Raw genomic sequence first — 24,296 nt, forward strand, 5'->3', positions numbered from 1 at the left:
ATTCCTTTATAACTTCATCTTTTAAGGCTAAAAAAAGCATAAGATAGAAAAAGTTGAGGGGCGCCTGGGTGGCTCAGTCAGTTAAACTTCCGACTTTGGTTCAGGTCACAATTTCACAGTTCGTGAGTTCAAGGCCCATGTCAGGCTCTGTGCTGACAGCTCAGAGCCTGGAGCCTGCTTCGGATTGTATGTCTCCCTCTCTCTCTGCCCCTCCTCTGCTCACACTCTTTTTCTCTCTTTCTCTCAAAAATAAACGTTAAAAAAAATTAAAAAGGAAAAAAAAAAGAAAAGGCTGAAACCTATTCCATGTCACTTAAATCTAGGTGCTAGGTCCACATCATTTAGCTAAAGTGCTTCTCTTTATAGTTTTGGTGGCTTTTTAGGATTGCAAAAAACAACACAAAACATTGTTATGGGAGGTCCAAATAAGTCTTTTCTAATATAAGTAGACTCATACTGAAACATGGTAACTTGAAAAGCAAGGGTTTGCACACAATCAGACACATTACTCAGAAATTACAGCACGTAATATATTAAATAGTTGAATCAGATAAAAATTAGCCCATTTACTGTGATTTTGTTTGTTTTGTTTTGTTTTTAACCAACTATAAGTATCTAGTGGTTTAAATAGCCATCTACATGAGTATTCCAAAACCAGGGCCTCTCATTTCTTTGATCTTTCCTTTTCCAAAGATCTTGTCCTTCATACAACACTTAACTGCAGACTTAACTAACAAGTCTTACGATCTTATTATAATAACTGTTCCCTTTCCATTAAGTGCAATTTTAAGCATTCCACTTTCCCCCTTCGCTACTTTCTCTTATGAGCAAACTTCTTTTGGTATCCTAACTCCAGTGAATTTTTTAACTCCACAGGACCTCCACCAAGGACCTTCCTCTACATTGCCAATTCTAATGATCACTTCTCAGTGATCAAAAATCAACTCATTTGACCTTTCAGTTTATTTGATATAAACACTCTTTTCTATTAAAATATTTTCATCACTTGGCTTCCAGGACACCATTCTCTTTTGGTTCTCCTCACAGGCTATTCCTTAGGCTCCTGTTGTGAGTCTTCTTCATTTCATTAACCTTTCAACCCTGGAGTAAAGGACTCAGTCTTCCAATCTGTTTTCTATCTAAATTTACTCTAAGATGATCTCATCCTCAACTCTAAGCCAACAAATCCTATCCTCTGAATGCTAATTTATATTTCAAAAAGCATAGTTGGCATCAGTTTAATGTCTAAAATGATTCTCAAATTTAATTATGTCCTAAATCTCTCTTGATATCAAAACCCCAAACCTCCCCCAAGTAGTTTTAGCCATCTCAATTAATGGAAACTCCATTCACTTACTAAATCAAGTCAAACACTTTAGGCATCCTCTTCTCTGCCACAGCCCATAATCCATATAAGATCCTGTCAACTCTCCCTTCAAAATAAATGCAGAATCTGAAAACTTCTCACCACCTCACTGCTATATTATGATCTACATAATCATCACCTCTTACCTAGATTAGTCACAGATATCTTGTATGGACTCTGTTTAGCCTACCCTGTACGTAAGAGCCAAAATGATCATGTTTAAAAAAAGAAAAAAAAAATCATGTATTTCTCTGCCCCAAACCCTCTAATTGGTTCCACCTCACTCAGGGTGAAAATCAAAGAACTCATACTGTCCTAGAGCCATATGTAATCTCCCCACTTCATCTCACCCCCTTCCCCAACCTCTGTAACTTCTACGAGTCTCTTAATCTAATCCAGCTCATTTGGCTCCTCTGTTGTTCCTTGGACATATCAAGCACACTCCAACTCCAGGCCTTTGCTGTATTCTCTTCTTAAAAAATGTTTTCCTCCAGATTTCTGCATAGTTTGATCTTTCTTCCTTTAAATTCTTGGTTCAAATGTCACTTTATGTGACAAGCCTTTCCCAACTACCCTATACAAAATACCAACACTCTGCCACCTCCTCCCCATCACCACCTATCCCCCTTATTCTACTTAATCTTTCCCTATAGCACTAATTATCATCTCATATATGTACCTGCTATTGTGCCTAAATTTTGGAGAACTGGGTAGCTAGCCACATTGAACTCCCATCAAAATGGGAATATGTACATAAAACTTAATAAGAAAAATATATATTCTCCAAGATGTACAGAGTATTAATGCATTTTACATCTGTGTGAAAAATTCAATTAATCAGGCCTGCAAAGATTAGGTTACTTTTTTTGGACAGGAAATGTTTGTTATTGGAGAGGAAAACCATAGCCTAGCTTGTCTTGAAGTACTGAAATACTATCACAGCAACTTGCAGTGCAGGAAGCCAATCCTTTTGCACCAAACACACAGAAATATGGAGTAAAATATAATACCATAACCACTACTAAAAACTGTACAGCCAAGTTGAAGGCAAGATACAGAAATCTCCAGGTGCTATCAACACAGAAGAAACTCAAAGCCAGAGTAGTGAAAAACTAAAGCTACAGAGTCCAAAGAGCTATGAAAACCAGATACATGCATATAGCTGGAGTACTGACAATCAAGGCCTTTACAGTTAGGAAGGCGACTAAACTAAAATGAATAAAACCCACAGCAGTGAGGGACTGTCATATCTATAAAACGCAAGTGGCTCAAACAGCCACCCATGAGGAATCATGCAGCATTGAGTGTGCTGCAGGAAAACATCAGAAAATTCTAAAAGGGTTTTTTTATTCTACCATCTTTAGGGCATTTCCCATATTAGCAGACCTGTGAAAAGGAAGAAAAAAAAGAATTTTCTCTGTTAAAGATAGACATTTTCTACTGTTTTTCTATAATGAAAATATATTATTTATGAAAATAGAAGAAAACGACAGGTTTTTCACACCCAAATATTTCACTATGCAAATCAGCTAAGTCAAGTAAGTGATAAAATAGACCTTGATGGGTGAGAGTCACAGAATGACTTAAGGTCAATGATACACTATAAGATGAAAAGCAGTGGCACGTATGATCACCAGTGAGTGTGTATGTATTGGTGTAAGAATGTGAGTGTGTTTTATTATCCCTTAAGTATAGACAGTTGTCTTTAAAGTAGAACTGGAAATTTTAAGATTCACAAATATAACAGTATTAAGTGTCATGGACCCTTGAGAATAGCACACAAATAAATGAAACATCAACCATTAAAAACAAAAATGTCAAGAATATGCTGCACATAAACATCTATTCATCATAGCTAAGCTCATTATATAACTAAGAGTTAATACTTTGTAACAGGCAGGGATGAAATGTAAACCTTTAAATATACCTCTGAGAAACACTTCCTGAGTGTATCTGGGACTTTACCATCCACCACATGGAGCATTCTTTCCATTTCTTCCCGTACAACATAGCTCCCAGATTCACTTGCAAAAAGACTAAAAATGTCTAGAAGAAAGAAAGAATAAATTAAACTTACCATAGATTAAATATACCCTGGCAGAAGTAGAGAGGGAAGAGAGAGGTAAATATTACTAAGTGATTACTAGTGCCAAGCACTTTATCAATATATAATTTAATTTATTCCTAAAAAAAAAAAGAAAACTAACAACGCAAATTAAAACAACAATATGATATCTTTTCAAACATCAAATTTGCAAAAATGTTTAGGTGTGACAATACAAAGTGATAGCAATAAAATGGGAAAAACAGGAACTACTGTACACTGTTAACGAGAGTATGAATTACTGCAACCACTTTAAAGAGTAACTTGCCAAAATCTGGCAAAAGTGATGTATGCTAGAAATTCAACTTCTTTTTTTTAATTTAAAATTTTTCTTAATTTGAAAAGAGAGTGTGTGCAAGTGGGGGAGAGGGACAAAAGGAGCAAGAGAAAGAATCCCAAGCAGACTCCACACTCAGCAAGGAGCCCGATACAGGCCTCAATCCAATGACCCTGGAATCATGACGTGAGCCAAAATCAAGAGTCATTCAATCAACTGAGCCACCCAAGCACCCCTAGAAATTCAACTTCTAAGCAGCTCGACTTCCACCCTCAAGAAACTTTCATACGTGTGCACAAGAACAACAATGTTCACTGGAATATTATGTATAATAGCAAAACTTAGAGGAAAAAAGATAAATATCTATCAATAAGAAAATAGGTAAACTGACATACACACACAATGGAATACTACATAGCAGTTAGAATATAGGAACTAAGAGCTTCAAGATGGATAAATATCAAAAACATTCAGGGAAGGGATACCTGGGTGGCTCAGTGAGTTAAGCATCTGACTCTTGATTTCAACTCAGGTCATATCTCATCGTTCCTAAAATTAAACTCCATGTCGGTGCTCAATCCCTGCTTGGAATTCTCTCTCTCTCCCTCTCTCTCTGACCCTCATGCACTCTCTCTCAAAATAAATAAATAAACTTAAAAAAATATTCAGGTAAATATTTTTGGGATTGTAAAGCAAATTATAAAATAATCTGTATCATATACCATTTACTTAGAAAGTTTAGGGGGACCTGGGTGGGTCAGTTGGTTAAGCATCTGACTTGTGCTCAGGTCATAATCTCACGGTTTGTGAGCCTGCTTGAGACTCTCTCTCTCTGCCCCTTCCCCACTTGTGTTCTCTCTCCCTCTCTCAGAAGAAATAAATAAACTTTAAAAAAAGTTTAAGAAGTTTAAAATCTGCAAAACAACTGAAGATACGTTTAAAGGTATATAAAATATCATAAAGGTAGAAACACCTGCATGAGGAACAAAAGATCACTATATTCATGAGAGTGGTTACAGTTGTAAAGGGAAGAGTGGGGGGGCGCCTGGGTGGCGCAGTCGGTTAAGTGTACGACTTCAGCCAGGTCACGATCTCGCGGCCCGTGAGTTCGAGCCCCGCGTCAGGCTCTGGGCTGATGGCTCGGAGCCTGGAGCCTGTTTCCGATTCTGTGTCTCCCTCTCTCTCTGCCCCTCCCCCATTCATGCTCTGTCTCTCTCTGTCCCAAAAATAAATAAAAAACATTGGAAAAAAAATTAAAAAAATAAAAAAAATAAAAAAATAAAATAAAGGGAAGAGTGGGAATGAGACCATGGAGAGATACAGAGAGACAGCCTCACTTTGGATGTAATACTTTATTTCCTAAAAAATAAGATCCAGCACAAATATGACACAATGTTAAGAAATAATAAAGCGGGTAGATGTACATATTGTATGTATGTTTGAAATACTGCTGTTATGGATTGAACCGCATCTCCCAAAAAGATATGTTGAAACACTAACCTCCAGGAACTTATGAATGGGACCTTATTTGGAAAGATAGAAGATAGAAAGATAGAGGAGACATTCCATCCCTTTGAAGGCCCAGGGGGTTTCATTGCTTGCCTTCCCACATCCCACGGAGGATTTCTTCAGGGGGAGTATTTGCTGGAGTGCTCTGACTACCTGTTACGGGTTGAACTGTGTCCCACCAAAAGATGGTAAAGTCCTAACCCCAGCATCCACAAATGTGACCTTATTTGGAACAGGGTCTTTGCAGATATAATCAAGTTAAAGTAAGGTCATTAGGGTGAGTCCTAATCCAATATGACTGATTATAAGAAGAGAAGACAAAACACAGAAGAAAACCATGTGAGGAGATAGGCAGAAATTAAGAGTGATGCACACACAAGCCAAAGACAGCAAGGACTACCAGCACCAGAAGTTAGAAAAAAGGAAGGATTCTTCCATATAGGTTTCAGAGGGAGCAGGGCCCTGCTAACATTTTCAATTTGGACTTCTAGCTTCCACAACTACGAAATACGTTTTTGTTGTTTTAAAAGCCACTTAACAAAAGTTTGCAGTACTTTGTTATGGTAGCCCTAGGAACCTAATACAATTGTATAATAAAAATAAAAAAAGAATTTAGGGGCGCCAAGGTGGCTCAGTCAGTTGAACGGCCGACTCTTGATTTTGGCTTAGGTCATGATCCCAGGGTTGTGGGGTTAAAGCCTAGTGTAAGGCTCTGCGCTGAGCCAGCTTAAGATATTCTCTCTCCTTTTCTCCCTGCTCCCCGCCCACCCTTCTTCCCCACTAGCACTCTCTCTTTAAAATAAAAAAAGGAAGGAAGGAAGGAAGGAAGGAAGGAAGGAAGGAAGGAAGGAAGGAAGGGAGGGAGGAAGGAAGAAAGGAAGGAAGGACTTTATATGTTTGTGTTTATGATGCCCCCAAATGTTATTTTTAATTACTGGCTGCCTGGAGCCACAGTATCTGTTTGTTGGCAGAGGAGCGCTAATTTGAAAAACCAGGATCACAGTTAAATTCCAAGTTGGTTCATGGATACGTTCAATATCTTAACTGTGATAATGTGGGTATATATACGTCCCCAAACCTATCAAAGTCCACACTTTATATGTGTGCATTTTATTGCAAGTCAATTATACTTCAATAAAACTATAAAAAAAGAAATAGATTAAAAAGAACAGCCTAAATTTAGGATTAAGAAAGAAGATTCTGAGGGATTTAGGAGAAGCAGTCAGAAGGCAGGTTAGAAAAGGAAGAAGGTTGGGGCGCCTGGGTGGCTCAATCGGCTGGGCGTCCGACTTTGGCCTAGGTCAGGATCTTGTAATTTGTGGGTTTGAGCCCTGCGTTGGGCTCTGTGCTGACATCTCGGAGCCTGGAGCCTGCTTCGGATTCTGTGTCTCCCTCTCTCTCTCTCTCTCTCTGCTCCTCCCCTGCTCATGCTCTGTCTCTGTCTCTCAAAAATAAATAAATGTTAAAAAAAAAGAAAAAAAGAAGAAAAAAAAAGAAAAGGAAGAAGGTAAATCTGGAGAACAAACAGAGGGTTACTGGAGGGATTGTGGGAGGAGGATGAGCTAAATGGGTAAGAGGCATTAAGGAATCTACTCCTGAAATCATTGTTGCACTAATGCTAACTAACATGGATGTAAATTTAAACAATAAAAATAAATTAAAAAATAAAGAAAAGGAAGAAGGAAGAGAGAAAACCCAGCATCTGGTGGCCAAGGGTTAAAACCTAGGAATTTTCAAAGTAAATGTTTCTTTACTTCTCCTGGGAAATTTTCAATAAAACTTTCACCCCAAAAAGAAACCCTACATTCATTAGTAGCTGCTCTCCATTTTCCTATTCCCTGCCAGCCTCTGGAAATCACTAATCTACTGTGTCTATGCATCTGCCTAATCTGGACAATTCATATAAATGGAATTACATACCATGTGGCCTACACTTTGACTGGCATTTATCACTTTAACATAATATTTTCAGGTTCATCCATGTTGCAGCATTAGTACTTTATTCTTTTACTGTTGAGAAGTATTTTACCATATGGAGGTATCACATTTTGTTTATGTTGAATGCAACAGTTGATGGATAATAGGGTTGTATCCATCTTGCAACTACTGTGCACAGTGCTGCCATGAATACTCTTGTACATTTTTTTTTTTTTTTTAATGAATACATGCTTTCAATTTTGGGGTGAACATACTCGAGTGGAATTGCTGGGTCATATGATAACTCGATGTTTAGCAGTTTGAGGAACTACCTAACAATCTTCCAAAGTGATGGTACCATTTTACACTCCCAGCAGCAATATATGAGGGTTTCAACTTTTCCACTCTTCACCAACTCTAATTATTACCTATCTTTCTTATTTTAGTCATCCTGGTAGGTATGAAGAAGCATCTCACTGTAACTTTAATATATATTTCCCTAATAAGTTTACATTGACCATTTTTTCAAGTGCTTATTAGCTACTTGTGTATCTTCTTTGGAGAAATATCAACTCAAATGCTTTCACTGTCATCAGAATTTTCAGGTAAATTATTCCGCACACAAATGTAGTATTATCATTTTGAGATATTAAAGTACGTACATTTTGCCTTCTCTTCATCTCTGCCTCTTGTAAGAAGGACAAGTCCAACTATTAAGTTATTGAAGTGCAGTCCTTTGGATGTTCCACCAAAAGAACAGTATATCACCTAGGAGAAAATGATAAAGCCAACATTAGAGGTTTCAGTTGTTGAGGAATTTGAGGCTCATACCACCTTTACCAAATCTTGTCTCTATCTCCAAACAAGACTCTGGTAAACTTTAGTAAAATGATGTTATACATCTTGTTAGTGCACTCAGCCAAAAATACACTTTATCTATTCTACTATATATATATCACTGGCTCACACACTAAATATTCTTTCTCTTTGGAATCCTTACAAAGGTCAAATCAGATAAAGGTTCAATAGCCCCAATAATGTGGTAAGAATTTTGTGTAATTACAGAATTTCCTTCAACCTCTGTAAAACTTACATACATTTTGATTTGAAAGATCGACATCTGGGGCCTCTGAGTGGTTCAGTTGGTTAAGCGTCCGACTTCGGCTCAGGTCATGATCTCAAGATTTCTAGGTTCGTGGGTTCAAGCCCTGTGTCGGGCTTTGTGCTGACAGCTGAGAGTCTGAAGCCTGCTTCAGATTCTGTGTCTCCCTCTATCTCTGTCCCTCCCCCACTCATGCTCTGTCTCTGTCTCTCAAAAATGAATAAACATTAAAAAAAATTGAAAGACTGACACCCTCTGAATGTTCAAAAATGGAATGACAATCATATTGCAATATATAAATACACCAAATTAACACCTTGTATACTTTAAATTTACACAATGTTATATGCCAAATATATTCAATTTTATAAAAGTAAAAAATACAGAAACCCCTCAAGATGTTTTATACACTCTTAGAAAGGAGTATCCTAGTAATCAAAACTAAAGAAGAAAAGCTATGCATAAGAAAGGGACAGCAAAAGCAATGACATAAATTCATTCAGTTAGTAATTCTTTATTGAGCGCCTAAGGTGATATTGTGATATAATAAGAAATAAATATTTGGTCTTCCTCCAAGTTTCTGACACAAGAGCTTCTAAAACTCCTTGCTGAATGATATAGGTAAAAGAAGCATCTTTGGTTATTTACCCAATAAGTCCCTTTCATTCATATCTGAGTTTATGCTAATGAAATGACTCTTGGTGGGCCTTTACAAAGCTTCAGAATGTGAGCTGGTAGTCAGAGGAAAAGATGTGATTAGAGGGTTAGAATATTCAGCAGCACTTCCCAATCTCCAGGAAGGGAAGGGTGCTGGAGATTTATTTAATCACCAATAGCCAATAAATGGCCAGTGATTTAATCAGCCATGCCTGCATAATGGAACTTCCATTAAAAACCCCTAAACCAGGGGTTGGTGAAGACATCAAGGTGCTAGCAGAGGGGAACACCCAGAGATGGCATGGAAGTTCTGCATACCATCCCCCTCCCTGCCCACCTTCACCCCTTGCCCTTTGCATCTCTTTCCATTTGGCTGTTACTAAGTTGCAGTCTTTAAAAAAATAAACTGATAGGGGTGCCTGGGTGGCTCAGTTGGTTAAGCGTCCAACTTCAGCTCAGGTCATGATCTTGCGGTCCGTGAGTTCAAGCCCTGCATCAGGCTCTGTGCTGATTGCGCAGAGCCTGGAGCCTGCTTCAGATTCTGTCTCCATCTCTCTCTGCCCCTCCCCTGCTCACACTCTGTCTCTCTCTCTCTCAAAAAATAAATAAACATTAAAAAAAAATTTTTTTTAAATAAATAGGCAATAATAAGAGGAGGGGCCAAGATGGCAGAACAGCATGGAAGGTTTTTTTTGTCTGTAGGACCTGAAATGCAGCCAGATCATCACTAAACTACCTTGCACACCTAGAAAACTGATTTGAGGACTAATATAACAATCTGCACGACCTGAACCACACAACTGGGCAGGTATCCGGAGTGGAGAGGCGAACTGGGAGAGAAAGAAGCTGCTGAGGACAGGGAGCTGTTTTTGCCTGGAGAGAAGAGGACATGCCAGGCGGGGGGTGGGGGAATACAGGAAAAGCACCCACCCCTGAAAGCAGCTGGAGAGAAAAAGGAACAGTGGAAACAGCCACAGGGACTAAACAAAAAAGGGAGAAAGGAGAGGGTTTAAATTCCATTAAGACTCTATAAACAGGTGGAGCGCAGAGTCTGAAACTCCACAGCTCAATACCTGGCGGAGCTCTGGTAGGAAGGGGAAATCCCTGGAGACAGAGTGTGAGGTCTGAGGGGTCCGAGGGCCACACAGGGAGAGGTGGTTCCCCTACTGGGAGGACATTTGGTAGAGGCAGTGTGGCCTCCCCACAGGCAAAGGTCCCAGCAGATCCCTGAGAATGGCCACATTCACTGGTGTCAGAGCCAGGATGTTGAGGGTGAAGCCTGGTGCCAGATGTGTGCCGTGATTTGCCGTAATCCCTGAAATGCTGCTGCTACATGACTGCACAAACTTTTTTCTGGGAAGGGCTGGTGGCTGGCTGCAGTCTCTGGGCATCAGCAGTGGCACGGTCTCCCGAACGTTCCTGGGGGTGGCCAGCACCCAGCCACTGCTGAGCGAGACCCTCCCCCAGAGAATAAGTACAGAAATGAGGGGTTGGGAAACACAGCCCCATCTGAGATAAAACTCAGGAGGGAGGTGCCGCCGGGCAGCCAGATGCCTTGGTCACACACAGTGTAGAAACGGAGAATGGACAGAAGCCAGAGACAAAGAAGGGGTGCTTGACTGCTAGTAGGGAAAAGCACAGAGTTCTGACACTAGAGACTGGGTAGCTGGGTGACTCTATTTTCACCCCTCCCATGCATGCCCCTACACACCTACACCCACAACAATCTACCCCACTAAGCTAAGCAGCACCATCTAGTGGAGAATGGAGCCATTACACTAAGCCCTGCCCAAATGGGCCAACAGCACTCTTGAAGAACACAAGTCTCTCTGCCTGCTTAGTTTGAGGACTATAAAGTGCTTCATAGTTTGATTTCTAGGGGAAACCGGATGTAATTTCAATCATATTTGACTCTGTTAGTCCAACTATTTAATTTTTTTTCTTTTCTTATTCTTGAATACAGAAAGAGAAAAAATTTATTTTTATTTTCCATTATTATTAAAAAGATCTTTAATTTTTTTCTACTATATTACTTTTTTGTAAATTTTTTATATTCTATCTTACTTCCATCATTTCATTTTATTCTGTTTTATTGCATTCATTTTCTCAAATGTTTTCCTTTTTCTTTTCTTTCTTTCCTTTTCTTCTTTCTCCCTTTTCTCTATCAAGTTTCTTTCAACAATGAGACCAAAACACACCTACGACCCAGCATTCTTCATTTGATTTTGTTGTTAAGTAATTTTTTTTTACTTTATTAATTCCTTTTCTTTCTTCAAAATGACAAAATGAAGAAATTCATCCCAAAAGAAAGAACAGGAAGAAATGACAGCCAGGGACTTAATCAACACAGATACAATCAAGATGTCTGAACCAGAATTGAAAATCACAATAATAAGAAAACAAGCTGGGGTTAAAAACAGACTAGAAACCCTTACTGCAGAGATAAAAGAAGTAAAAGCTAGTCAAAATGAAATAAAAAATGCTACTATTGAGCTGCAATCTCCAATGGGTGCCACAGCAGCAAAGATGGATGAAACAGAGCAACGTATCCTCGATAGAGAGGACAAACTTATGGAGAATAATGAAGCAGAAAAAAAGGCACACTAAGGCAAAAGAGCATGATATAAGAAATAGAGAACTCGGTGACTCATTAAAAAGGAATAACATCAGAATCACAGGGGTCCTAGAAGATGAGGAGGGAGAAAAAGGGGTAGAAGGTTTATGTGAGCAAATCATAGTGGAAAACTTTCCTAACCTGGGAAACACAGACATCAAAATCCAGAAAGCACAGAGAATGCCCATTAGATTCAACAAAACCAGCCATCAACAAAGCATATTATAGTCAAATTCACAAAATACTCAGGCAAGGAAAGAATCCTGAAAGCAGCAAGGGAAAGAAGTCCTTAACCTACAAGGGAAGATAGATCAGGTCTGCAGCAGACCTATCCACAGAAACTTGGCAGGCCAGAAAGGAGTAGCAGGATATATTCAATGTGCTGAATTGGAAAAACATGCAGCCAAGAATTCTTTATACAGCAAGGCTGTCATACAAAATAGAAGGAGACTTAAAGAGTTTCCCAGACAAACAAAAATTAAAGGAGTTCATGACCACTAAACCAGCCCTGCAAGAAACTTTAAGGGGGACTCTCTGAGGGGAGAAAAGAAAAAAAAAAAAAAAAAAAAGACCAAAAGCAACAAAGACCAGAAAGGACCAGAGAACAACACCAGAAACTCCAACTCTACAGGTGACATAACAGCAAATTTGTATCTTTCAGTACTCACTCTAAACATCAATGGACTAAACGCTCTAATCAAAAGACACAGGGTAACAATGGATAAGAAACCAAGATCCATCTATATGCTGTTTACAAGAGACCCATTTTAGACCTAAAGACACCTTCAGATTGAAAATAAGGGGATGGAAAACCATCTATCATGCTAATGGCCGCCAAAAGAAAGCCAGAGAAGCCATACTTATATCAGAAAATCTAGATTTTAAAAGGAAAACTGTAACAAGGGATGAAGGGCATTATATCATGATTAAGGGGTCTATCCACCAAGAAGATCTAATAATTGTAAACATTTATGCTCCAAATGTGGATGCATCCAAATATATAAATCAACTAATCACCAACATAAAGAAACTCACTGATAAGAGTAGGGGACTTCAACACTCGACTTCCAACAATGGATGGATAATCTAATCAGAAACTCAACAAGGAAACAATGGCTTTGAATGACACACTGGAACAGATGGATTTAACAGATATATTCAGAACATTTCATCCTAAAGCAGCAGAATATACGTTCTTCTCCACTGCACGTGGAATACTCTCCAGAACAGATTACATACTGGGACACAATTCAGCCCTCAACAAGTACAAAAAGATGCAGATCACATCATGCATATTTTCAAACCACGACACTACAAAACTCAAAATCAACCACAAGAAAAAAATTTGGAAAGGTAACAAATACTTGGAGATTAAAGAACATCCTACTAAGGAATGAATGGGCTAACCAAGAAGTTAAAGAGGGAATTAAAAAGTACATGGAAGCCAATGAAAAAGATAACACCACAGCCCAAAACCTCTGGGACACAGCAAAGGCGGTCATAAGAGGAAAGCATATAGGAATCCAGGACTTCCTAAAGAAGGAAGAAAGGTCTCAGATACACAACCTAACCTCATACCTTAAAAAGCTGGAAAAAGAACAGCAAATAAAACCCAAAAACAGCAGAAGGCAGGAAATAATAAAGATTAGGGCAGAAATCAATGCTATTGAAACCAAAAACAAAACAAAAACAAAAACAAAAACAAAAAAAAACAACAGTAGAATAGATCAATGAAACCAGAAGCTGGTTCTTTGGAAGAATTAACAAAATTGATAACCCTCAAGTGAGTCTGATCAAAAAGAAAAAGGAAAGGACCCAAATAAATAAAATCAAGAATGAAAGAGGAAAGATCACAACCAACACAGCAGAAATACAAACAATAATAGGAGAATATGAGCAATTATATGCCAATAAAATGGGTAATCTGGAAGAAATAGACAAATTCTTACAAACATATGAACTACCAAAACTGAAACAGGAAGAAATAAAAAATTTGAACAGACCCATCCATAGCCAGTAAAGAAATTGAATTAGTAATAAAAATCTCCCGGGCGCCTGGGTGGCTCAGTCTGTTGGGTGTCCGACTTCGGCTCAGGTCATGATCTCACAGTACGTGAGTTCAAGCCTCACATCAGGCTCTGTGCTGACAGCTCAGAGCCTGGAGCCTGCTTCAAATGCTGTGTCTCCTCTGCCACTCTCTCACTTGTGCTCTCTCTCTCCCTCTCTCTCTCAAAACTAAATAAACATTAAAAAAATGTCTTAAAAAAATTAAATTTATTTTAAAAATCTCCCCCCACCCAAAAAAGTCCAGGGCTAGATGGCTTTCCAGGGGAATTCTACCAAACATTTAAGGAAGACTTAACACCTATTCTGTTGAAGCTGTTCCAAAAAATAGAAATGGAAGGAAAACTTCCAAACTCATTCTATGAAGCCAGGATTACCTTGATTCCAAAACCAGATAAAGACCCCACTAAAAAGGAGAACTACAGACCAATTTCCCTGATGAACATGGATGCAAAAATTCTCAACAAGATACTAGCCAACCGGACCCAACAGTACATTAAAAGTATTATTCACCATAACAAGTGAGATTTATACATGGGATGCAGGGTTGGTTCAATATCCGCAAAACAATCAATGTGATACATCACATCAATAAAAAAAGAACAAGAACCACATGATCCTCTCAAAAGATGCAGAGAAAGCATTAGGCAAAATACAGCATCCTTTCTTGATTAAAACCCTGAAGAAAATAGGAGTAGAAGGATCATACCTCAAGATCATAAAAGCCATATATGAAAGACACACTACTAATCTCATCTTCAATGGGGAAAAACTGAGAGCTTCCCCCTGACATCAGGAACACAACAGGGATGTCCACTCTCACCACTGTTATTCAACACAGTGTTGGAAGTCTTAGCCTCAGCAATCAGACAACACAAAGGAATAAAAAGCATCCAAATAGGCAAGGAGGAAGTCAAACTTTCACTCTTTGCAGACAACATGATACTCTATATGGAAAACCCAAAAGATTACACCAAAAACAGCCAGAACTGATCCATGAATTCAGCAAAGTCGCAGGATATAAAATCAATGCACAGAAATCGGTTGCATTCCTATACACCAATAATGAAGCAACAGAAAGAAATCAAGGAATCGGTCCCATTTATAATTGCACCAAAAACTATAAAATACCTAGGAATAAATCTAATCAAAGAGGTGAAAAATCTATACACTGAAAACTACAGAAAGCTTATGAAAGAAATTGAAGATGACACAAAAAATGGAAAAACATTCCATGCTCCTGGATGGGAAGAACAAATATTGGTAAAATGTCAATACTACCCAAAGCAATCTGCATATTCAAAGCAAACCCTATCAACATAACACCAGCATTCTTCACAGAACTAGAACAAATAATCCTAAAATTTGTATGGAACCAGAAAAGACCCCAAATCAAGCAATCTTGAAAAAGAAAACCAAAGCTGGAGGCAATCACACTCCTGGACTTCAAGACGTATTACAAAGGTGTAATCAACAAGACAGCATGGTACTGGCACAAAAACAGACACTCCTATCAATGGAACAGAATAGAGAACCCAAAAATGGACCCACAAACATATGGACAGCCAATCTTTGACAAAGCAGGAAAGAATATCCAATGGATATTCTTCAGCAAGTGGTGCTGGGAAAACTGGACAGCGACATGCAGAAGAATGAACCTGGACCACTTTCTTACACCATACACAAAAAGAAACTCAAAATGGATGAAAGTCCTAAATGTAAGACAGGAAGCCATCAAAATCCTCGAGGTGAAAGCAGGCAAAAACCTCTCTGATCTTGGCCACAGCAACTTCTTACTCAACATGTCTCCAGAGGCAAGGGAAACAAAAGCAAAAATGCACTATTGGGACCTCATCAAAATAAAAAGGTTCTGCACAGAGAAGGAAACAATCAGCAAACTAAAAGACAACTGACAGAATGGGAGAAGATATTTGCAACGACATATCAGATAAAGGGTTAGTATCCAAAATCTATAAAGAACTTATCAAACTCAACACCCAAAAAACAAATAATCCAGTGAAGAAATGGGCAAAAGACAGGAATAGACCCTTTTCCAAAGAAGACCTCCACATGGTTCACAGACACATGCAAAAACGCTCAACATCATTCATCATCAGGGAAATACAAATCAAAATCACAATGAGATACCACCTCACACCTGCTACAATGGCTACCATTAACAACTCAGACAACACCAGACATTGTTAGAGGATACAGAGAAAGAGGATCTCTTTGCACTGCTGGTGGGAATGCAAACTGGTATAGGCACTCTGGAAAATAGTATGGAGGTTCCTCAAAAAATTAAAAATCGAACTACCCTACGACCCAACAATTGCATTAGGTATTTATCCAAGGGATACAGGTGTGCTGTTTCAAAGGAGAACATGCACCCCAATGTTTATGGCAGCACTATCAACAACAGCCAAAGTATGAAAAGAACCCAAATGTCCATCAATGGAGGAATGGATAAAGAAGATGTGGTGTGTGTGTGTGTATGTGTGTGTGTGTGTGTGTGTGTGTGTGTGTGTGTGTGTGTGTAAAGGAATATTACTTGGCAATCAAAAAGGATGAAATTTTACCAGTTGCAAATACGCGGATGGAACTAGAGGGTATTACACTAACCAAAATTAATCAGTCAGAGAAACACAAATATATGACTTCACTCATATGAGGAATTAAGATACAAAACAGATGAAGATAGGGAAGGGAAGCAAAAATAATATAAAAACAGGAAGGGGGACAAAACATAAGAAACTCTTGAACAAACAGGATTGCTGGAGGGGTTGTGGAAGGGGAATGGGCTAAATGGGTAAGGGGCACTAAGGAATCTATTCCTGAAATCATGGCTGCACTATATGCTAACCTGGATGTAAATTAAAAAGTTAATTAATTAATTTTTTAAAAAAGATGTGGTATATATACACGATGGAGTATTACTCACCAATCAAAAGAATGAAATCTTGCCATTTGCAATTACGTGGATGGAACTAGAGGGTATTATGCTAAGTAAAATTAGAGAAAGACAGATATCATGACTTCACTCATGAGGAATTTAAGATGCAAAACAGATGAACAGAAGGGAAGGGAAGCAAAAATAATATAAAAACAGGGAGGGGGACAAAACATAAGAGACTCTTAAATGTAGAGAAGAAACAGAAGGTTGCTGGCGGGGTTTTGGGAGAGGGAATGGGCTAAATGGGTAAGGGACATTAAGGAATTTACTCATGAAATCATGGCTGCACTATATGCTAACTAACTAGGATTGTAAACTAAAAAATAAATTTATTTAAATAAATAGAATAAAATAAACTGGTAATAGTAAATAAAGTGCCTTCCGGAATTCTGTGAGCCATCTAGCAAATTGTCAAACCCAAAGAGGAGGTCATGGGAACCCTAGATTTATAGCCAACTGGTCAGAAATACAGGACTTGAGACTGGCATATGAAGGAGGGGGCAGAACTGGAGGTCTGCACTAATTCCAGGTACTTATCTCAGAATTGAATCGAAATTATAGGACATCCAGTTGGTGTCCAGAGAGTTGAAAAATTGACTGATATAGGGAAAAACCCCATACATTTGGTGTCAAAAGTGCTGTTGTTTAAAACAAAGTGACCCAGTTTTTACCATGCAGAATTTTTGTCGAAAAATGTATGATTAAGAATAGTTCAAACCCAAAGCAATCTGTAGATTCAATGCAATCCCTATTAAAATACCAAGTATTTATGGGGCGCCTGCACGGCTCAGTCGTTTAAGCGTCCAACTTTGGCTCAGGTCATGATCTCATGGTTTGTGGGTTTGAGTCCCGTGTCTGGCTCTGCCTGCTTCAGATTCTGTCTCTCCCTCTCTCTCTCTGCCACTCCACTTGCGCGCGCACACTCTTTCTCTCTCAAAAATAAACATTAAGAAATTTAAAAAAAGAAAGTATTTTCCACTGAACTAGAACAAACAATATTAAATTTGTCTGGAACCAAAAAAGACCCCCAAATAGCCAAAGCGACCTTGTGAAAGAAGAACAAAGCTGATAGTCCCAGATTTCACGATATACTATAAAACTGTAATAATCAAAACAGTATGGTATTGGCATAAAAACAGGCATATGGATCAATGGAACAGGACAGCCCCAAAATAATAACTGACATTTATGTGATCAATTAATTTATGACAAAAGAGGCAAGAATGCACAATGAGAAAATGTCAGCCTCTTCAATAAATAGTGCTGGGAAAACTGGACAGCTATAGCTTTTGGCTATTTACCCAAAGAAAATGAAAACATTAATTTGAAAAAATACATGCACCCTTATGCTTACTGCAGCATTATTTATAATCGCCAAGATATGGAAGTAACCCAAATGTCCACTGATGGATGCATGGATAAAGATGTGGTTTGTGTGTACACACACACACACACACACACACACACACACAGGACTTTTACTCAGCCATAAAAAAGGTATGAGATCTTGCCATTTGCGACAACATGGATAGACCTGGAAGGTATTATGCTAAGTGAAATAAATCAGACAGAGAAAGACAGAGAAATCAGACAGAGAAAGACAAATCTTGTATGATTTCACTTATATGTGGAATCTAAACAAACAAAAAGCAAAAAACAGACCCACAGATATAAAGAAATGAAGGCTGCCAGAGGGGAGAGGGTGTGAGGATCAGCAAAATGGGTGAAGGGGAGTGGGAGATACAGGCTTCTAGTTATAGAATGAATAAGTCGCAGAGATAAAAGATGCAGCATATGGAATATACTGGTCATTGGTATTGTATAGTGACTGACGGTAGTTACACTTGTATAGAGCATAGCATAATGTATAGAGAAGCTGAATCACTATGTTGTATACCTAAAACTAATGTAACATAGTGTATCAACTATACTTCAATAAAAAAGAATTCAAGAAATAAAACTTACATAGTAATATGAAAAATGAAAATATATATTTATGAAGTGATATTTAAAAATATATTCAATAACACTCTTGACAACTGATGCCAAAAATTATGTATCTCTGGTGCCACTAACAGAAAAGCCTAGCAAAAACTAGTCTAGGGAAATGGTTCCAGATCAGAACATAAAAAACACTTTAAAAAAAAACCTTAACAGGGGCACCTGGGTGGCTCAGTTGGTTACACGTCTGACTTCAGCTCAGGTCATGATCTCACCACTCATGAGTTCGAGCCTTGCATCTGGCTTTGTGCTGACAGCTCAGGGCCTGGAGCCTGCTTCCAATTCTGTGTTTCCCGCTCTTCGTGTCCCTCTCCTGCTTACCTTCTCTTTTTTAAAAAACCTTAACAAATATACTTTGTGGAATAACTATTTTCACTTGGTATAACTAAAAATAAACTGCATAAACTGGAGGAAGGTAACAGAAAAAACCTCTATCCCTGAGACAGGGGTAGAAAACATCATAGACCTTTAGATATCCCCTACCATTGGGGAGAGGCAGAATCACTAAGAAGTGGGGATACACTGTCACAGCTTTAAACTGAAACAAAAACATGAAACAGAATGCGTCCCCCCCAACTAGCACCCTCACCCACTTCCACCACTGTGTTAGCAAACACTGAAGAATAAATAAGATCAGTCTACTGCTGGGGAGGGAAGAGCATACAAAGAAACCCTTTCTGAAGTATCATAACAACAAGAAAATAAGATAAAAAGTTGAAGGTAGAGCAAACATTTGAAGAATCCTCTGGCAAATGAGACTCCACCCTAAAAAAGGTAACCCTAGACTTGAATTTGAAGCCTATAGTGCGCTATGGCTAAGTATAGCAATACAAAATACAGCTCAACCACAGATGAGACTGACTCAACTACTCATGCTAAACGCCTAGCCAGGCATAAATACTATCTTCCTCAGTCTCTACTGTCCAACATAAAACATCCACCTTTCAACCACAAATTATAAGTTACACGAGGAAGCAAGGAAAAACATGAATAGTGAGTTCAGTAAAGCTTTGGAATGGTTCAATAGTAAATTCAACAGAATCAAGTAATAGATTGTACAAAATGAAACAGAAGGGGAAAAAAATGTGTGGGTAGAAAAGAACAAAACAAAATTCAAGAGCTGTGGGATAATCAAATGATTTAACACACATGCAGGTGTAATCCTAGAAGTAAAAGAGAATGGAGCAGAAGAAACATCTGAAGACATAAATGCTGAGAATTTCCCAAAACAAAGACACAGACAGAAGTTGCTCAGACAATAGGTAGGATAAATTATACCTCTAACCCCACCCCCAAACCATATTCAAATAGACAAATCATATTCAAACTACTCAGAACCAAAGATAAAAAGAAAATGTTTAAGGCACCCAGAGGAAAAAAGACATACTGTATTGAAACATTTCTCACTGAAAACTAAGTAAGCCAGAAGACAGTCAAGTGACAAGTTTACAACACCAAGAAGAAAAACCGGAATCCTATACCCAGAGAAAATATCTTTCAAAAAGAAAGGTCAAATAGACTTTTCCAAGAAATGAAAACAAATTAAGTCATTACCAGCAAACCTGCACCACATAAAAGGGGGAAAGAGTACTTTAGGTGGAAGGAAATCGAATACCAAACCAGACACATGTATGTACACAAAGGAAAAAGAATAAGGAACAGCATAAATGAAGGTACACAGAAAATATAGTTGTTCTCTTATTTTTAACTTCTCTAAAAGATAATTGGCTGTCTAAAAGCATAACAGTAAAAATTTAATGTGTTTATAGCATATGTTAAATTAATACACATGACAGTAGCAAAGATGGGAGAAAGGAACCTAATACACACTGTTGTATACTACAGGTAAAATGCTATATCACGTATCTCAATCTTTATGTTGCCAGTCAGTAAGAAATTACTTAATCATAGCACTACAGTGTTTAACCCAATACTAACTCCATTAATAAATTATTTTTATAATAATAAAAACAATAGCCAACATTTAAATGCTGGAAAATACTGGTACCTCACTCCCAAAATATAAGAACAGTAATAACTTTCCCAAACCACCAAGTTCAAAAGTTCATCTGACAGATGAGGAAAAGAGGCCCAGGAAAATCACCATATTTTCTGAATTCTAAGACATATTTGTATTTTCCAGCATTTTTAATGTTCCAGAAATCATGACGCATTCAACACATCTAATGTGTAATATCTTTCTTCATCCCCCCAAAATTATTTCTAAAGCAATAGTTACATTACAACTGACAATGCTTTAACATTTATGAAATACTAAGTGCCATGCTCATTACCTCAGCTTTGTTTTTAGGATTGGTGAGAGGGGGTGTGCAAAGGATAGCAAGGATATTTTGATGCTACTTTTAAAAAAAGCACGTGTTTGTTATTATTGTAACTGGTTACAAGATCTTTATTTAAAAATCTCTTTGGCGATTTTCTGTAGCTATTAAAAAATAAGGAAGAATAAAAAACATTTCTTAAATATTTGGTAGCCATGAATATCCAGACTGAGACCTGGCATACTGTTATACTAATGTGGCATAAAAGTGGTATAGAATTGATGGTTGTGGTAATGATCTCACTAACCCCCTTTCAGATAATGATATCATCCAGTAAATAATATGATGAGTTCAGAAGAGAGGGAAATTAATCTGCATTTTAAAAGAGAAAGACTTATTCTATAATATATCAAGAACTCTTAGCATGTAGTTAAAAGATTTTTTTAAAAAGGCAGAGGTACATAGGTCTCCACAGTTAAAGAAAGGTTGTGCTGTGTTTCAACCACTAGTATATGCCCTGATCCTTCTCTTCCACTGTATTTTGGCTACAAGTTACAAAGGTATTCCACTATTCCTTGGGAAAGTAGTAAGTGATGCAAACTGTTTCATATCACGGCATTTCAAGTGAGAGAGACTTGGGTTTGAAGCCAGGCTTTATTAATTTATTGGCTCTATGATCTTAGGCAAATCACTTAACTTCCTGAGCCTTAGTTCCATCCTATTGCATACAGGTGAAGGAAATATGTCACATGTCTTCTCATTCCAGGACTCAGGCTGAAAAGCTGCTCCTGTGTGTAAATGCTATTCTCAGGGCAGAAGACAGAAAGCAGAGCTTGACTCCACTTTGTTAATAAGAATTAATTCATGATCAATGACCTCATGACTTTTCTCTGAGTAAATTCTACTACAGCTTTTAAACTGTGTGATTAATAGTCAATAGAACCAAATAAATATTTTTAATTTTTGCTTCATTTTACATAATTTTCATGAGGATCAACATTTTTCTATTTAAACTTTTAATGAAGATTTGATTCATCAATTAGTTTTACTCCCTTATCAAAATTTTTCTATGTGATCTTTTGAAGATGTTATTTCTTTCAAAACTAATTTTCTCACAACACAGCAGACCTAAATTTGTTAGTGAAGAATTGATTTTTCTGGAAATGCCCAGACAACAACAAACTTATCCTGTGCATTAAAAAAAAGCTGCTATACAGTTTATTCTTAATTTGATATGTAAATATTTTATTATGTATCTCTACAAGATACTTTAAAAATACAACCATACTAGCATTACTACACTGAAAACAAAACAAAACAAAAAACAACACAAAACACGATTTCCCCCAAATTCTTATGTTGAAACGCAATGTGAGGTGGGATGCTTTGGGGGGTGATTAGGTTGTGAGGGTAGAGCCCTCATGAATGAGATTAGTTGCCCTTACAAAAGAGGCCTGGGAGAGCTCCCTGAAGACATAGCAAAGACGGTTATCTAACGAAGCAGGAAGCAAGCCCTCACCAGACATTATAGGTGTGGGCATCTTAATCTTAAACTTCCCAGACTCTAGAACTGTAAGAAACCAATTTCTGTTGTTTATAAGCCATTCAGAATATGGCACTGTATTACATCCCAAACAGACGGAGACAAAAACTAACAAAAATTCCTTAGTATCACCAAATATTTAGTCAGTATTCAAGTTTCCCCAATTGTCTCACAATTTTTTTTGCAACTTGTTTGTTCAAATCAGGATCTAAAACATATTATAATCGGTTGCTAGATTCTTAAGTGTCTTAATATGTACATTTTCTTTCTCTCTCTCTCCTTCCTCACAATTTATTTGCTGAAGAAACCAAGACATTGGTCTTGAGTAGTTTCCCAAAGTCTGCATTTTGATGATTCTGTCCTCTGTATTTCCAAGGGCAATGGTAGTCAGTTCCAGAGAACTGATCAAATTTAAACGATATTTTTTGGCAAAAACCATCTCCCAGTTGGTACACTGTATCTCCATCAGGAGGCACATAATGACTGCTTCTCTTAGTATATCTTTATGATATTAGTAGCCATTGATGGTCACTGCCTACATTCACAAATTGATTAAAGGTTAAAAAATGCTGGTAAATATAATCCTACCATTTTTTTGTTAATTGGCTAGAATACTTTATTTTATTTTATTTTTATTTTTATTTTTATTTTGAGAGTGAGAGAGACAGAGCATGAGTGGGGAAGAGGCAGAGAGAGAGGGGGGGAGGCAGAATCCGAAGCAGGCTCCAGACTCTGAGCTGTCAGCACAGAGCCTGAGGCAGGGCTTGAATGCATGAGGGATCATGCAAGAACCCTCATGACCTGAGCCGAAGTCAAACACAAATGACTGAGTCACCAAGGTGCCCCTAGAATACTTTTATAGTGAGAAAACTCCCCTAATCTACTATTTGGCCTTCCTGATACACACACACACACACTTTTTTATTTTGAGAGAGAGAGAGAGAGAGAGAGAGAGAGAGAGAGAGAGAGCGCATAAGCAGGGGAGGGGCAGAGAGTGAGGGGATCCAGGGAAACCTCTATGCTGTCAGAGCCCGATGCAGGGCTCAAACCCACAAACTATGAGATCATGACCTGAGTTGGATTAAGAGTCAGATGCTTAGCCACCCTGGCACTCCACTGAGATATATTTTGTATACAAGAACGGGGGGGGGGGGGGGGACAAATAGTTGATTAGAGGTGCTAGGGGTGCTTATTGCTTGGATATTAGTGATTGTTTCTCAGACTTTTCAGTGGACAGTGCTGGAAAACACATCGTGAATTTATACTTATATTCCCATATACACATAATCTTTTCCTTCTCTTCTCAACTAAATTAATCACTACATTTTTATATAGATTAAATGTTTCAATATGAACAATGTTTCAATGTTCCTTCCTAGAGGGCATTCTGAAATAAGGTAACAGGGAGGTAGGATAATGAGAAAAAGAAAGTAATTCCAAGGATATCTTCAAAAAGGGTATATTTAAGCATAAAGCATGAAAATACTAAGCCTAGATAGATATTTGTAGAAGAGACTTCTGATGCTCTCATAAATCTACTTCTCCTTTCTTTTGGGGCAAAAGACAAGGAGACATTTCCTCATGCTCCTTCCAATTGAAAAGAGCTATATGACTATTTGTGGCCAAAGGGTTAATGACAGAATGACATACACCACTTCTGGGCTAAGTACCTAATAGCAGGGAAGAGACCCCTCCCTAGCATGACCACCTCTACCATGGTGATTTATAGCTCTTTCTGACAAAGGAGTTGTCATGGAGAATCACTAACTCCATCAACAGAATTTTTCTTAGTGAAAAATAACCTTGTGTTATCTCAAGCTACTACTGTGGGGGAAACGTCTGTTGCAAAAGCATAACCTCATCTCTATTGACTCACAGAGTTAAAAAAGAAAAGGGTACAAATGCTAAAA

General features: G+C 38.0%; 1 protein-coding gene and 1 long non-coding RNA gene across 4 annotated transcripts in view; one reads left to right on the top strand and one right to left on the bottom strand.

The window, feature by feature from the left end:
* USP32 (ubiquitin specific peptidase 32) overlaps positions 1–24,296 on the bottom strand; it is a 251,311-nt gene that overhangs the window by 115,379 nt on the left and 111,636 nt on the right. For both annotated transcript variants that reach the window (XM_042914568.1, XM_042914569.1), the window contains exons 3-4: positions 7,836–7,941; positions 3,294–3,412 (exon numbers count right to left, since the gene is read on the bottom strand). In XM_042914568.1, the coding sequence (XP_042770502.1) occupies positions 3,294–3,412; positions 7,836–7,941 (225 nt within the window). The remainder of the gene's footprint in view (positions 1–3,293; positions 3,413–7,835; positions 7,942–24,296) is intronic.
* LOC122205925 overlaps positions 1–24,296 on the top strand; it is a 129,010-nt gene that overhangs the window by 52,550 nt on the left and 52,164 nt on the right. The window contains exon 3 of one of the 2 annotated variants that reach the window (XR_006196300.1): positions 19,720–21,430. The exons of the other annotated variant lie outside the window; for it this stretch is intronic. This is a non-coding gene — a long non-coding RNA (uncharacterized LOC122205925). Of the gene's footprint in view, positions 1–19,719; positions 21,431–24,296 lie in introns of those variants that run through there. 2 annotated transcript variants of the gene reach the window in all.

Source organism: Panthera leo, chromosome E1 (genome assembly GCF_018350215.1).
Source record: "Panthera leo isolate Ple1 chromosome E1, P.leo_Ple1_pat1.1, whole genome shotgun sequence".
In the NCBI taxonomy this organism is placed as follows: domain Eukaryota; kingdom Metazoa; phylum Chordata; class Mammalia; order Carnivora; family Felidae; genus Panthera; species Panthera leo.